The sequence below is a fragment of the Xyrauchen texanus genome, chromosome 44, assembly GCF_025860055.1.
Source record: "Xyrauchen texanus isolate HMW12.3.18 chromosome 44, RBS_HiC_50CHRs, whole genome shotgun sequence".
In the NCBI taxonomy this organism is placed as follows: Eukaryota; Metazoa; Chordata; class Actinopteri; order Cypriniformes; family Catostomidae; genus Xyrauchen; species Xyrauchen texanus.
This window is the reverse complement of record NC_068319.1, coordinates 27687105-27701883: the sequence shown is the minus strand read 5'-3', so window position 1 is coordinate 27701883 and position 14779 is coordinate 27687105. Positions and strand designations below refer to the sequence as shown.

General features: G+C 38.1%; 1 protein-coding gene across 1 annotated transcript in view; it reads right to left on the bottom strand.

The window, feature by feature from the left end:
* Positions 1-14779, bottom strand: part of cntfr (ciliary neurotrophic factor receptor) — a 286782-nt gene that overhangs the window by 129395 nt on the left and 142608 nt on the right. Inside the window, exon 3 of the mRNA XM_052117628.1 lies at positions 14048-14281. Coding sequence (XP_051973588.1) covers positions 14048-14281 — 234 coding nt within the window. The remainder of the gene's footprint in view (positions 1-14047; positions 14282-14779) is intronic.

Sequence of the window (14779 nt, the reverse complement as noted above, 5' to 3'; positions counted from 1 at the left end):
TGTTTGCCAGTAGTGGTTGATATATATCAAAGGTTTGCAAAAGAATGGTTTGTCAGTAGTGGTTGATATTCACTAAAGGTTTGCCAAAGAACTGTTTGCCAGTCGTTTCTGATATCTACCAAAGCTTCGCTAAATGACTGTTTTCCATTAGTGGTTAAAATATACCAAAGGTTCAACAAAGAACTGTTTGTCAGTATTGGTTGAAATATGCCAAAGGTTTGCCAAATAACTATTTGCCATTAGTGGTTGATATTTGCCAAAATTCACCAAATAACTGTTTGTCTGTAATGGCCTACAAACTTCTGGAAAACATGTTTGGAACAGTGTAAATGTAGTACAAACTGGATGTAATACATAATATATGTAAATATGTGTTTATCAAGTCTATTACACTTTTTTGAAATGGTTTGAAATTAAAGAGAGAGGCTGACCTGATCAACAGTAAACCAATAGTATGCAGTTCTGCTTATGAGTTCAAGTTCAATACTCAGTGAACAAGACTAATTCATGCTAAGAAGAAATCAAAAGTTCAACTGGAGAGCCACTTAGTGCAGAACATGACCAACCTAAGCCCGTTTCAAATGCAATCAGAGGGAGAAAGCGCCAATGCAGCTCAAGTTAATAGCCTTCTATGGCATGTTGTGTAATTTTTGTAATTGCTCAGGGCTTTAATAATTCACAGTATGGGCCCGGCACTGCCCTCGTTACAGCCAAGGTGAAGTTCCTCTAGGGGGAGCAGAGATAGACTGTACAGCATTATTACTACATTATTTATACGCTTGGCTAAGATCCTAATCATAATGAACACAGTTTATTTTTCATCTCTAAATGAAGGCCCCTTTATCCAGATGAAAATAACGTCCTTGCAGCAAAAAGGCTTAATTGGCCTTTAAATTACTAGAGACTTGAGATTATCAGGTTAAAGTTACAATGATGGCCCTAGGAAATGTTATAATAAAGCAATAAACCACAAGTTGATGTTACAGTTCTTTTAACACAGCTAAGGGGTGTTATTAGGCATGACATAAAGCAGGGAATCTAAATCTCCCTCGACAAGGTAAAATCACTGTAATGCATTGACTTGAGTGCCTTTTTTAATTTTAGAAAATGGTGGCATCAACTATATGATATAAGACACCAATGTTCAGTTGACAGTAACATTTTATTATGAATAAAAACCGGATTTGTTTGCAACAAAGCAACTTGGTGCATTAATAAAGAATGTGCTTTTATCTGGATTTTAAAAATGGCCTTGAACATGGCTCATCCAATCAGGTTTTATAATCCAAATTAAGCATTTATGGGGACTATATTTATAAAATGGTTTAGTATTCAGCACCTGATTAATCTTTTGCACATGAATGAGGTAGTATATCAAGTCAGTGGAGTGTGAGTTGGTGTCCATTATTCTGCATATCTCCGCAGAGCCAGTGAGGCACAACCAGGGAGATTTGTGGAAAAACTCTGAAGCTAGTTTTCCGTTTAAAAATGGAAATATCGCTAAGAGCTGCCACACCTAATAGCCGCCTAGTAGCATTGTTTTTGGTGGGCAGCTCAAGCAATTGATTTATTCATAATTCAAACCAGCTGTTTTCCATATTTAGTGAAAGGGGAAACTATTTTGGTGCATTTCCACACACAGGGAACTTTTAAACCTTTAAAGAGAACGTTTAAGATGCCATGAAATAGAGTTTTGTGGCTTTAACTCCATGTCTGTTTGCTTTGAAGCAATCAATATGCTAGTGTACGTACTGCTAAATACTGACCAAGCAGATATACTTATTTTTAATTTATCTGCCACTGACAAGCATTAGCAAGAAGTAAATTATAGTTCACATCTCTGACATTAATTAAAGGCTATTGGATTTTCAAATATACTGTAGGATGAGCTCTTCAATATGTCCTGCCACAACTTCATGTTTCAATAGGAATGTCAATGCATGCATGAGAACTGTGCTCATCATATTATGAGGTATTCGAGCTGTGACAATTAAAAAAATAAAAAGTAGAAACAACTATACAGGGAAAACATGCTCACACAGCTTCCTCTTTTATCTTATCCAACTTCAAAAGGATTTCAAGAGTATTTCACAGAGTGTGAGGTGTAAGACCCACCATGTCTTATTATCAAACCCACTCCTCACACACTGCTGTTGTTTAATTCCCTATCTGAGCAGAGTACACACCCATGGCATGTGCGCACATACTGCAGGGAACAGGAAATGAGTGCTGGCATTTTTTATTTTATTTTGTGCAGAGTGCTCAATGAGATGTTTCCTTAGTAGAAGTCTTATGTTGTCAATTTAGATAGATGCACAGATAGATGTGGCTTCTGCTCAGGGTCTTTGTTAAATTCTTAATTAATCAGAGCAACAATGTAGGCAAAAGGCAGACTCACAGAACATATGATGGAGGTGGAGGTGGGTGAATAATGAAGGGATGTTTAAACTATGTGTGTCAGGAATTCATCTCTTGAATATGGCTCAGTGTTTCGCTGGGTGTGAAAAAGGTTGTCCTGTACCCATTTGTCATGTTGGAATAAGCTGCAATTCTAAGCAAATGCACAATTGTCTTTCCCAACTGGGGAAGAATGATGAAATACAAGTCTTTTTCTAATTACTGAAGGTAGGTATGTAGATGAGTATGTTAAGTTGGTATGTAAGTAGATGCGTGGGGAGTGTAGTTAAGTGCTTGACTGGGTGAGGTAGGTAGGTAATTTCATAGTTCAGGTAGATGGGTCGGTAGAAAGGTTATACTAAGTCGGTGGGTAGGGTAGCTAGGTATGTGGGTTGGTGGTTAGGCTAGGTAGAAATGTGGGTAGGTAGGTGGTTGGGTAGGTTAAGTAGGCAGATAAGTAGATGGGTGGGAAGGGTTGTTAAAGGTGTGTGTATGTGATTGAGTGAGTTATGTCGGTAATTTGGTGGTTCGGGTAGATGGATGGGTAGGTTAAGTTAAACAAGTGGCTGAGTAGAGCAATGTAGGGTGTTGGGTAGGGTTGATAGAAAAGTCAGAGGTCAGGTGAAAGTGGGAGGGTGGGATAGCTACTGTAGGTATAGGGGTTGGTGGTTTGGCTAGGTAGGAAGGTGAGTGGGTAGGTTAGGTAGATTGGTGATTTTTGGGTTGGGTGGGAGTCTAGGTTTAGTATAGGTAGGTTGTGGTTTAGTAAGTTTAGTTAGGTAAGTTGATGGGTGATTGTTAAGGTTGGTAGAATAGACTGAGGTTATGTGAAAGTGGGAGGGTGGGATTGCTAGGCATGTGGGTTGGTTATTTAGCCAGGTTGGAAGTTCAGTGGGTGGCTTAGGTAAGTAGGGTTGTTTTGGGGTTGGTTGTTTGGGTGGGTGAGTAGGTTTAGAGTGGGTGGTTGAATAAGTTTAGTTAAGTAGGTTGGTGGGTGATTGTTAGGGTTGTTAGAAAAGTCAGAGGTAAGGTCAAAGTGGGAGGGTGGGATAGCTAGTTATGTGGGTTGGTGGTTTGGCTAGGTAGGAAGGTGAGTGAGTAGGTTAGGTAGGTAGGTGGCTTTTGGGTTGTTTGGGTGGGATGTTTAGGATAGAATTAATAAGATAGGTATATAACAGCATAAGTTTCTATAAAACTGTTTTGACTTGGTTGGGTAGGCTTGGAAGGTCAGTTAGTGGTCTTTAGGTAGGTAGGTAGGTTAGAATAGGCTAGGTACATGTATAAGTTAGTTAGATCAGTGGGTGTGTAGGCTTAGGTTAGGTAGGTGGGTGGGTGAGTGAGTATGTACTTAGTGGAGTGATTGGGTAGGGTTGGTAGAAATGTTAGAGGTTAAGGTAAGTGTGTGGTTGGGTGGTTTGGCTAGGTAGTAGGTGGGTGGTTTGGAAGGCTAGTTAGGTTGTTAGGCGATTGGGTAGGTTAGGTAGGTGAATGGGAGGGTGGGTATGTAAGTTTAGGTAGGTTGGTGGGCAGGCACTAACTAGGTAAGTATAGTTAAATCTTGCTCTGATGGCCAGTTGAAAACTGAAATATTTTTTATTCAAGCCAAAATGAAGATTTCGTCTTGAAAATGTCATCAATTTGAAATAACTCAGAAGCTATTCAAAATAGCAGCAGCATCAAAATTGTAGTTGCTATTCATTGACACAGATGAGCTGTAGTATGTTTATTTGCTCTTCCTGGATGTTCGGCTGTGACAGGTGCCGGTGCTATCTGAGCCTCCCAGTACAAACACACACACACATAACCCCACCCTAGAGGAGCTGGGAAGAGTGTGTGAGTGAGTTTGTGTGCATGTGTGTGGGCTGTCTTTTGAAGTTAAGCCTTCACAGATAAACTGCTTCACCAGGTTTTCAGCATGTTGAGCTAACTCAATGTGGGATACACAGACGTCTGTTGACAGCAGATGAAAAAAAAAAGCGAGAGCCCAATACTTAGAATTCCAATCGAGCCAAGATCAATACCGTTGTGTTATTCCACAATAAAACCGGCTCATCCACAAGAAGCTGCTCTCATGTTTTGTCATGTTTTGATTTAATTCATCTAGCCAAGAACTTATGTGTGGGTTCTGAGGAGCCGAGTTCTGCATTTCTTTTTGTTTGTTTGGAAAATAAACATGAGGGTATAAGTCCAACAGTTACTATTGTTGCTCTGTTAAGATTACACACACTCTAAAAGCAGTGGCTAATCCAACATGGTTCCTTTTGATGGCATACAGAATGTGTGTTCTGTAATGTTCGAAGCTTAGCTACTGTTTTCGAGCCCGTCCTGAAAATGTTCAAAAAGGTTGAGTGGATGCAGATGTTTGGGGTGGAGGGTTTGCAGATTTGCAGAAGCGGTTGCTTTTCTCTTTTTATCACATTTGACATTTGTTTCATTACGTCATGTACACTGCAAAGAATATTTAGCTTCAGAAGTATTTTTATCTTGTTTAAAGGATACAGATTCAAAACATAGATTCATAGTGCAAGATACACATCATTCTCCAGAACCCACTACCATGTTCAGTGTGTATTGACATTGTCTACTTCAGCTATAAATAACAACACTATTATGTTACTTGAGAATATGGTTATGCCTGAGGAAATGAAGCACAAAAAAGTAAATTACTTATTGATTTCCTTGCCTTTTCAGACCAACATTCCCTCTTGTGTTTAAAAATGTTTGACATATGCATGCCTAATAACATGTTAAACTTTGGCTAGAACATTCCGATGGACTGCAATGGGTTTGTAAGAATCTTTCTTTATATTTTCTTTTTTTGCATCTCCATCTTCAGCTAGAGGAAAGGCAGACAGTATGGATAGAATTGGGGAAATTTGATTAGAGAGGAAATCCTGGAGAAAGAAGCTTGCAAATTGGAGATAAAGATAAAGGACCTCCAACCACCTGCCTCCATTCTGGTATGTAACACCCACTTATTACTGTCCAATCAGTTAATATAAAATCAAGTACTCTCTGGGTCACAAATGGGTCACAAACAGAGGTTCATGTTGAATTGAAAGCCCTATGCTATTCTTGCTCTATGCACAGAAGTGATAGCCATAAATAGTTTATATTTATTTATTTGTTGTGTGATTTCAGGTATCTGATCTATCCCAAGATGCCTGTTTTTTAAATAACTCAATGTAATGTCAGAGGGCATGCAGACATTTTTGCATGCAGACATTTTTCTATAGAAATGTAAGAGCAACAACGAATCTGGGCCTCTTGTTCTGGGTGAGTCTGTTTTTCTAGTTTTCTCTCCAGCTCTGATGTAATTACTGTACGCTACATTTGGCCGACCCATTCTCCACAATCCCAGAGGATCTCAACAGTAAACAAAATATCAATCACATGCAATAAAAAATATGGCTGTCAGGAAAAGAGAGCTCAGCCTTAACGAAAGACAAACAAAAACTGGGCCCATCTTGCAAAAGAAATGAACCAAACAATTTTATGGGCTAAGACATGATCTGAAGTGGTCAGCACATTGTAATTCAGACTCATTAGTGGGGGAGTGCGGTTGAATGTAATTTTCATTTTCTATCCCTTAAGGGGTAAGGGAATCATATATTTTGTGAATTTTTGCTATAATGAAAAATGTTGCTTAATAGTCACAATTTTAGTTTAGCACAAATATGCGAATATGGGAACAATTCAACCATGGAACTTATGTTGAGGGAGATATTAGATTTTCACTTTGTTGAGTATGAATATACACAGATGAGCCAAGTTATTATGATCACCTGCCTAATATGCTGTTGGTCCTCTGTTTGCCACCAAAACAGCACCGACTCGCCGAGGCATGAACTCTACAAGACCCCTGAAATTGTCCTGCGGTATCTGGTACCAAGACATTAGCAGCAGATTCCTCAATCCTGTAAGTTGCAAAGTGGATCCATCGTCGATCCAACTTGTTGGTCCAGCACATCTCACAGATGCTCAATTGGATTGAGTTCTGGCGAATTTGGAGGCCTGGGCAACACCTTGAGCTCTTTATCATGTTCCTCAAACCATTCCCGAACAATGTGTGCATTGTTACAGGGTGCATTATCCTGCTGCAAGAGGCCGCTGCCATCAGGGAATACCATTGCCATGAAGGGGTGTACCTGGTCTGCAATGATGTTTAGGTAGGTGGCATGTGTCAAATTGGCACCATGGCCATCCACGCGATGCAAAAAAAAACATGACTCATCATGACCCAGGCGAACACTTCCACTGCTACCACCTATATATATATATATTTAAGGGCTGTCAATTGATAACATTTTTGTCAAATCTATAAAGATTTGGCTGTTAAACATATTACAATTAAAATCAATAAAATTTTAATAGAATTAATTACATGTGTAGATTAATTAATCACATATAAATATTCATTGAAAAAGCCCCCCCCCTCCCAATTTTTTTTTTATATTTTAATTAATCATACAAATTTATATTTATATATATATATACTGTATTATATATTAAATATTTAGATTCATATCATTTAAATGTATTGCATCATATGCATATCATTGTAGCAGCAGACAAATAAAGCATTTAGCCAATACAAAAAGTGGCTTTATTTTCTTTCTATATTATTAAAAATAACCCAATTATTGATCTACATCAATATGCTGTATTTTTTAATTGTTGGTCTATTTACTCTTGGAGCGTAACACCTTTTTTTTTGTTTTTTTCATTTAAGCAACATGTAATTTTCCTGTTTGATCCTGTTGACTTGATATTAGTTTAGCCAGGCATTAGATTTGTACACTGCAGACCATGAATTGTGGCAAAACGCTCCTTAGAAATATATATATATATATATATATATATATATATATATATATATATATATATAATGATGCATATCTTGGGAATACCACAGAGGAACTTAACATTTTTGACATAACATTGTTACAATTCACTATGTCATCCCTTCCCAGATACAGTATAACACAACATAGCCATTGGAGCGAGCAGTTTAATGCTTTTGTTTGCCTCTGCATTCAGTATGGTAATGAAAGTTTAATAGTTCCACCATTGTGAGCGCATGTAAAGTGGTGAGGACATCAACATATGTCTTCTCTCCAACCTCCTCCCTGACAACCATCACAAAGTAGCCCAACACAAGCGAGCTATCACTGACAACAGCATATCTCGCTTCCCCGCGCATACTTTGTGGTTCTGCTTGAACCCTTAGCATTGCTTACTCTAGACCAGGCACTTTGTCCTGTTGGAAAGCAGTTCTTTCCCAGGGCAGAGAGAACATGCCACTTTAATGGCTTTCTCTTGTTTCTTACAGCTAAGTGGAGAAGCAATAGAAAAGAAACAACAGTCAAAAAGGATGTTGCAAGTTTGGAAATCTACAAGCGTAAACATGCTGGTAGCTACGCTGTTTTATGCCCTCATACTTTTTGTTTAGAAATCCTTTTTTGCCCTGTGTCAGAAATATTTGTTTATTTATTTTTTAAGTTAATGGAGAAATTTTATGGATTTAAGATATTTGGGCAGGAGAACTTTCAGAAACAGTTAATGTAAAATCAGTCGTATTGTGCCACATGTGAGTTCACAAGAAGAGGGCATTATTAGTAAACATTGTTATGCTTATGCATCTTATTTCCTGCCAAACATTAATGCTACCAAGGAGTGTATTAATCTTACTGAGTGTTTCAAGACAGCATTATGGATGTTTGATGGATGAGAAGCATTATAAGAAAGGTCATTATTTATCCTCAAGTCACAGGGTTTTATAGGCAGTTATTTCAAAATCTGACTCAAGCACAAAATATAAAACAACATGACCAAAACAGTAGAAAAAATGGTTGCATTATAGTTTCTAGTACTTCTAGAATAGTGTTGGGAATTGTCAGGAATTTAACGATTCTGGTTATGATTCTACTTTACAATTGGTTCCTCAACGATTGTTTTAGTAATTTTGAGGAAGAAAGATTGGACAATATTTGGTAAACAATTCATACTGCTTCACTACCCGTGGAAGCCTGCTGCAAAATTATGAGAAAAATTTAGATTTCAGTGCAACAGAATACTAACAACAAATCAAAAATCGTATTTCTCTGATTATTTGAGTGACTGTTACCGAAGTTGATGCAACTGGTTGGAGCCCTGACACCGAACTTTGGAAAGGCATTATATGAATTAAAAACATTATTTATATTACTCCTGATGGGTCGAGCTTTGGTGCTCATGTGGGAAATATAGGTTTGAATCAATCTGCAACATTTCCAATTCACCTTTCTATCCAATAATTTCCTGTTTCTCTTTACTATACCTTTCAAACACTGTGTCCAAAAGTAAAAAAAGTATAATTTTATAATAATTTTTCCGGTGTAAAGGCTGCTCAAGGCAACACAATAACAGTCAATCAGAACATATTTGATGATTAATCTAAAGTTGTGTTGAGTGGTATTTTGAGCCGATGAGATATCACAGTAAGTGAGGCTACCCAGTGCAAAGCTACAGAAAAAGAAACAAAATGGCCAATAAAATGTCCTGTCGCTCATCGTTTGTTGCGGTCGTGACTCGTCACTGGTTGGGGCAAATACTCTGATTTATTTAGAAGGGCTAGTCTCTCAATTTCGATATTTCTCGTTACAACATTTGGATCCATCAGTAGCTATCTTGCACCATCTGTGGTCCAAACAAAAATACCATAATTACCAAGAAAAATGTAATCTCTCTCTATGGTTGCTCAGTAAATGTTGACCTACAAGCTGTTGTGGTTATGACAAGTCACTGAAGAGTCTGTTTTGAGGATCTAAAGGATTCCTCGTAAATGGCCAGACCTGATTCTTCTCCTCTAATTCCTGGCAAGATTCTTTTGACAGATATGCAGAGTGTCTGACGTACTTGCGGAGGGGACGCTCCCTGTCTGTGGGATTGGGACCATGCCATTCTCATTCAGGCACTTAGCAGCAGAATTTATCTTGTTAGCTGAGCCGGCTTGCCCGTGACCCAGAGTGGCCACACAACACAACAGCGAAGCAGACATAAGCTCACAATCTGTTTCTGTGCAGGATATCGTTGAAGATAAAGAAACTGTTCTCTCACCTTTACGTGTTTATAGAGTTTTAAGACAGGATTGAATTAATCAGCATCTTATAAGTTGAAAACAATCTAGAGCCCATTCCCAAGGTTAGTTTTTAGTGATGTACACTGACTAATATTTCTCGTTCACTAATGTTTCTCCCTTTTGAAGCCAATGAGCTCAGAGCAAGACTGCTTTGTTGGCTTTTCAAGCCTATATAGACCGGACAGTAACACGAGCCAATAGCATTCGAGTGTGAGCTGTGAAGCAGCATATCAATTGTTTGACTAATATGCCCCTTCACTGAACCAGTCGAATCGGTCATTTGAGTCTGAACAAGATAAGACGTCTCGTTTATGAATGACCTGAATGTACTGGTATACTTGAATCACTCATTCATCTCGTTTGTGAATGAGGTTCTGCTGACTGACTGAACGAGACGATGCAAGTCATTTGTTCAGTTCGGCATGTGAGTTAATCGTATTCAACAGGGAGAGAAGGGGGTGAAATGAATTAAGACAAGGACACATAATCCCCAATTTAAGTGTAAGATAATGGCTTTTCTTGAACTTGTTAAAGGTGAAGCCCAGCATTTGACAAAATATAAGAAAAACAAGACCTGCTTTCTTATCATTTGTGGCAAAAACTTTTATTTTAAGTGTCTTAGTACATTTGTAGACACACAAATTCCATTTGTGTATTTCTTAAAGACTGACTACAGCATGAGCCAATAGTATTTGAGTGTGTGCTGTGAAGGAACATGTCATTGGTTTGACCCACTGGACTAATAGTTGAACATTTGAGTCTGAACGAGACTAGATATCTAATTTGTAAACTAACTGATTGTACTGGAACACTTGTTTGCCAACAAAATGAATTAGCCAGTTCATGACTGGCTGAACGAGAGGAGCACGCAAGTCATTTGTTCAGTTCAGCAATCGCTTACAAAAATCGAGAATTCACGGAAAATTTGCTGCAAACTTGCAGTAAATTTGCCACTGATAATTTTTTTACATGCAAATCAACTTTGCCGCAAATTGTCCATTATTGCCAAAGGTTTGCCGGAGGTTCACCACTACAGGCGAAGAGCTGCCAACTTCTGGCAAACATTTGCATCAAATCAAATTCTAATTTGCATGTGAAAATAACCAGCGGCAAAATTTGTGGCAAGTTTGCAGCTAGTTTCTAAATTTTGTAAGGGATCTCGTTCATCAAGAAAAGGGGCCAGATTAATTATGAATAAAATTGAGTGATGACCACACATTACAATGACATAGGGATGTAATTGAAACTCAAAAGAATTTGTAGGCAATATTGTTGTCTTTTTTGTATAGCTTGATAAAAACTTGTACTCAGCAGTTTACGATGGATAGACAGACTTTGTTGTCATTTGTGACAAATTTCAATCAACAATCATTTTAATAAAGGAAATCATGTGAGCTGAAAATGTCATAGAAACACGGTTGCTTCAGCAATTGTGGTTTTCATTACTGGTTTAGGGTAGGACCAAGTGGTTAGGGAAGTAGGTTTTGTTGATTTAACAACTTGACAGAGCATTAACTTTAACCTCATCGTTTTGGGGGAAAAATACTCTCTTGTAGTGCTACACATTGGACTTCTCCTCAGAACTGCTGCGATTCATACAAAGAACCACATAATATTTTTCAAAAATGTTGCCACAGTCATGTGATCTTCATGAGATCATGCAGCATAATTTTACAGTATATTGAATATGAAAGTTGGAGCGATAGCCTTTAATTTACACCACAACCATTAACCGTGATTCTTAATCTAGAGAATATATTATTGGGCAAAAATGTTGTTAATGCAAGACCACGTCATCAGTATTTTTATCGTTTTATTCTGGAAGAGTAAGACTTAAATGTGTATATCTGCTAAAAGACTTGTCAAATGTTTAACACTAGACACAAGCCCCAAAACACCTTTGGATAATCTCCTAAAAACACAATTGTTGACAAAGAGTATCGGAAATGGTTTTTGCATGTTAAGATGTGCTGACATCAGTTAGGCTGATCTGAAGTCTTTGTAACGTGTTTAATTATCGTTTGGAATGTCGTGTGGTTTTAGCAAATTTGGCTGAAAATTTGTTAGCAAAATGGCTGAAACTGCTTAGAGCACTTTTACTGTAAGTATCAAATTTGATGAAGACATATCTCCTAAAATTCGTTAGGAGAACAAATTAGCTTAGTTCTTTTGGCAAAAGGTTGTGTTTATTAAAAGTTATTTCTTGGATGTTTTATTAAATCGTTTTTTATTTTAAGCATATTAGGGGCTGTTCACACGAATGTGTTTTTTTGTCCATCCTACATGATTTTTGTTTTCTATGTAAACAAGCTTTAGTTGGACCTCTTTAACCTTTGTGCATGCTGGAGTCCCTCTGGCAAATAAAGAGTTCTGTATTTAAAGCTGGAATGTCCAACGCTATATGAGACTCAAGCAAAGACTGCATTTGTTCTCTATTTAATTTCACTGCTGACTATGAGAAACAATTGGGATATTAAGAGATATTTTTTGCTATGTGATACACTGCAGAGACAGACATTCAGAAAGCAGTGAATCAGCTGTGTTGTTGGCCAAGAAATAAACCGTGTGACCTTATTACTGTAAGTCTAAAATTAAATTCCTTTAAAGGAATTATACTATTTTTATTAATGATGTGATATCACATTTCATTCAGTCTTTCTCAGGAGCCCCGGTAATATGCAGATGCGCCTGATGAAGCTCATTCCTCATCATGTTCTCATAAGAGGACTTATCTCCACTTTTCCCCTCTCTATTCCTATAATTTGATTAGTCAATGAAATTGCTGTCAGGCGGCGTTACGGTAGCATCTTGTCACTGATATTGATTACGGCACTTTGCACATTTGCTACAGCGTAGCGGTTCATAATTTAGCTCCAAGGATTTCACAGAGTAGCGAAACAGATTCAAAATGTTCTCTTATGTAACTCAAAACTAGCTTTGTTCACCTGTGTTTTGCATGTTCAAAAGTGCTGCACGATGCAACACGATTGAGAAATAGTTGATGTTTAATACAGTAGATCTTAGCTGTTTTTAATTCAGGACTCATCAAGTGGCAGCCCAACACTACCAAAATCATTTACCATACAAAAGTAAGCAAAAATGTCCATTAAATGAAACATAAAATGAATTTATTACTGCAAAATTAGTAAGGGGCAAATTCACTTAATGCACTACTAATGCACATGGAATTCCAGCACAAATAACTTTATATTCACATTATATAGTTTTATAATTTGAAACCAAACACACTTCTTCTTGTGAAATGTTTTGCTTAAAACTGTACTTATCTTTATGTAAAATAAATTCCACTTGGTTTGATATTTTGTAATGCAAAGACATTCACTTATTTTTCAGAAGCTTCCAAATACTTTTTGGGGTGACCGTATCTAAATTGGACCACATTTCGGCCAATAAAATCTTACTTAGTTCATCATGGTCTCACCTCTAAGATTCCTGAAGTCCATCTAATGACCCTGTTATATTGCTCATCAGAGCTGTGTTGCAGAAAGAGCACATCTGTCCTGCCCAGCATCTTCTATGACATCACACTGCACAACCCCTGAAAAAACTATCCAGCATGACCCATAAATCCACTCGCCAAACACACATGACACGATACTCGTACCCCCACACAGAGAGAAACAGCTGCTTCATGGAGAAGAGTGGAGAAAAAGATTTTGGATCGAGGGCTGGAGGAGAACCAAAGGCCAATTGGGGTCATACAATGACGCTTGTTGTTAATAATTAGACTCTTTAAATACACAGTAGGGACATCCAAACAAGAGGTTTCTGGCCTCTCTGAGAGGACAGTGTTGCGGAAGCAAGCACGTTGCTTGTTTAGGAGAAGGAGCGTTGGGGTAAACACTGCACAGGGTCATTCAGAGGCCCAGGAAGACTATTGGAAATTTAAGGAAGGAGAAATCAAAATAAAAAGATAGAAAGCCTACGATGAAGATCTGTGAAGCAGAGACTACAAGAGGGTTCTTAAGAGAAAGCATTAAAGCAATCATATCATGATGAATCAGTTTTCCTTGATCTTGTGAGATAAAAGAACTTGGACACCTGCTGTGGCTTTCAGAACTCAAAATGTCTTCGCCCTACAAAAAGAGCAATTATTAAAACTAAGTTACAAAATCAACTTGTTCTGAACAACTTTCAATGTCACACAGATGAATACATTAACACATGATCGTTCATGTTTACACATCATTGTCATTTACTGGGTGTTTAGAAACTTGGCCCACCCAGTTTAACCAGAAACACTAACAATGTAAGAGTAAAAAGAGGCAAAAGTCATAAAACCTTGTGCTGTTACCTTCTACTCTGTATGTCCTTCTAATGGATCCCAGAATTATTAATGAGCAGCTGAAATGTATTTCTATATCCCTGATCTGATTAACAGATTAATTGAAGAACTGAATGGTTGTTCAAATTACTTTGTGCAACAATCCCACAGAGGTGGAAAACTGCAACTACATGATGGATCAAGCAAGAAAAGCAAGCAAAGTGCAGAAAATAGACCCGACTTACGTCCAACGCGGAGGTTGATCTGGTCTCGGCGCTGACCATCAGGGTTCTGGAAGCAGCTGTACAGGCCGTTGTTACTCATGTCCACCTCCATCAGGATGAGATGGGGTCCTTCCTCTCGCCGGCGAGCCTTCACGTCCGTACCATTCACCTTCCACGTTACAGAGGCATCGCTGTCCAGCGAGCCGCACTGCATAGTGACATCACTTCCTATCCTCTCATACTGAATCCTGGCACCTGAAGAAACAGAACAGAGCAAGGTCAAGACCATCAGTGTGCAGAGTATCTCTCACATATATCAAAAGCTTTTAAGGGCTCCTGGAAGTGGTTGTGTCTAGTACCTGTCTGGCTGAAAAAATCATGCAAGGATCTAATTTAATGTACAAAGGTAAAGTTAGGTTTAGGGGTAGGGGGTGGTGTAGTATTTCTGTGGGACTCAAAATAAACGCAATAAACACAGTGTATGAATGTGAAAGTGTGAATTTTGTTAGACTTTCCCCAGCCCAATAGTTCCCTTCTAGACACAACTCTGGGAAGTTCATACTTGTTTGCACTGTAACTATTTCAAGTGATTTGGTCTAAAAACATGATCATGCAGGACACTTCAAATTAGTTTACTCTCTTTTTCACTTACTGACAGGAAACAACATTTTTGCGATCACAGGAAGCTTATTTAGAATGCAACAAAATGAAGGCGGAAAAATAATGCTTTAGACGACGTCTCACTTGAAAACA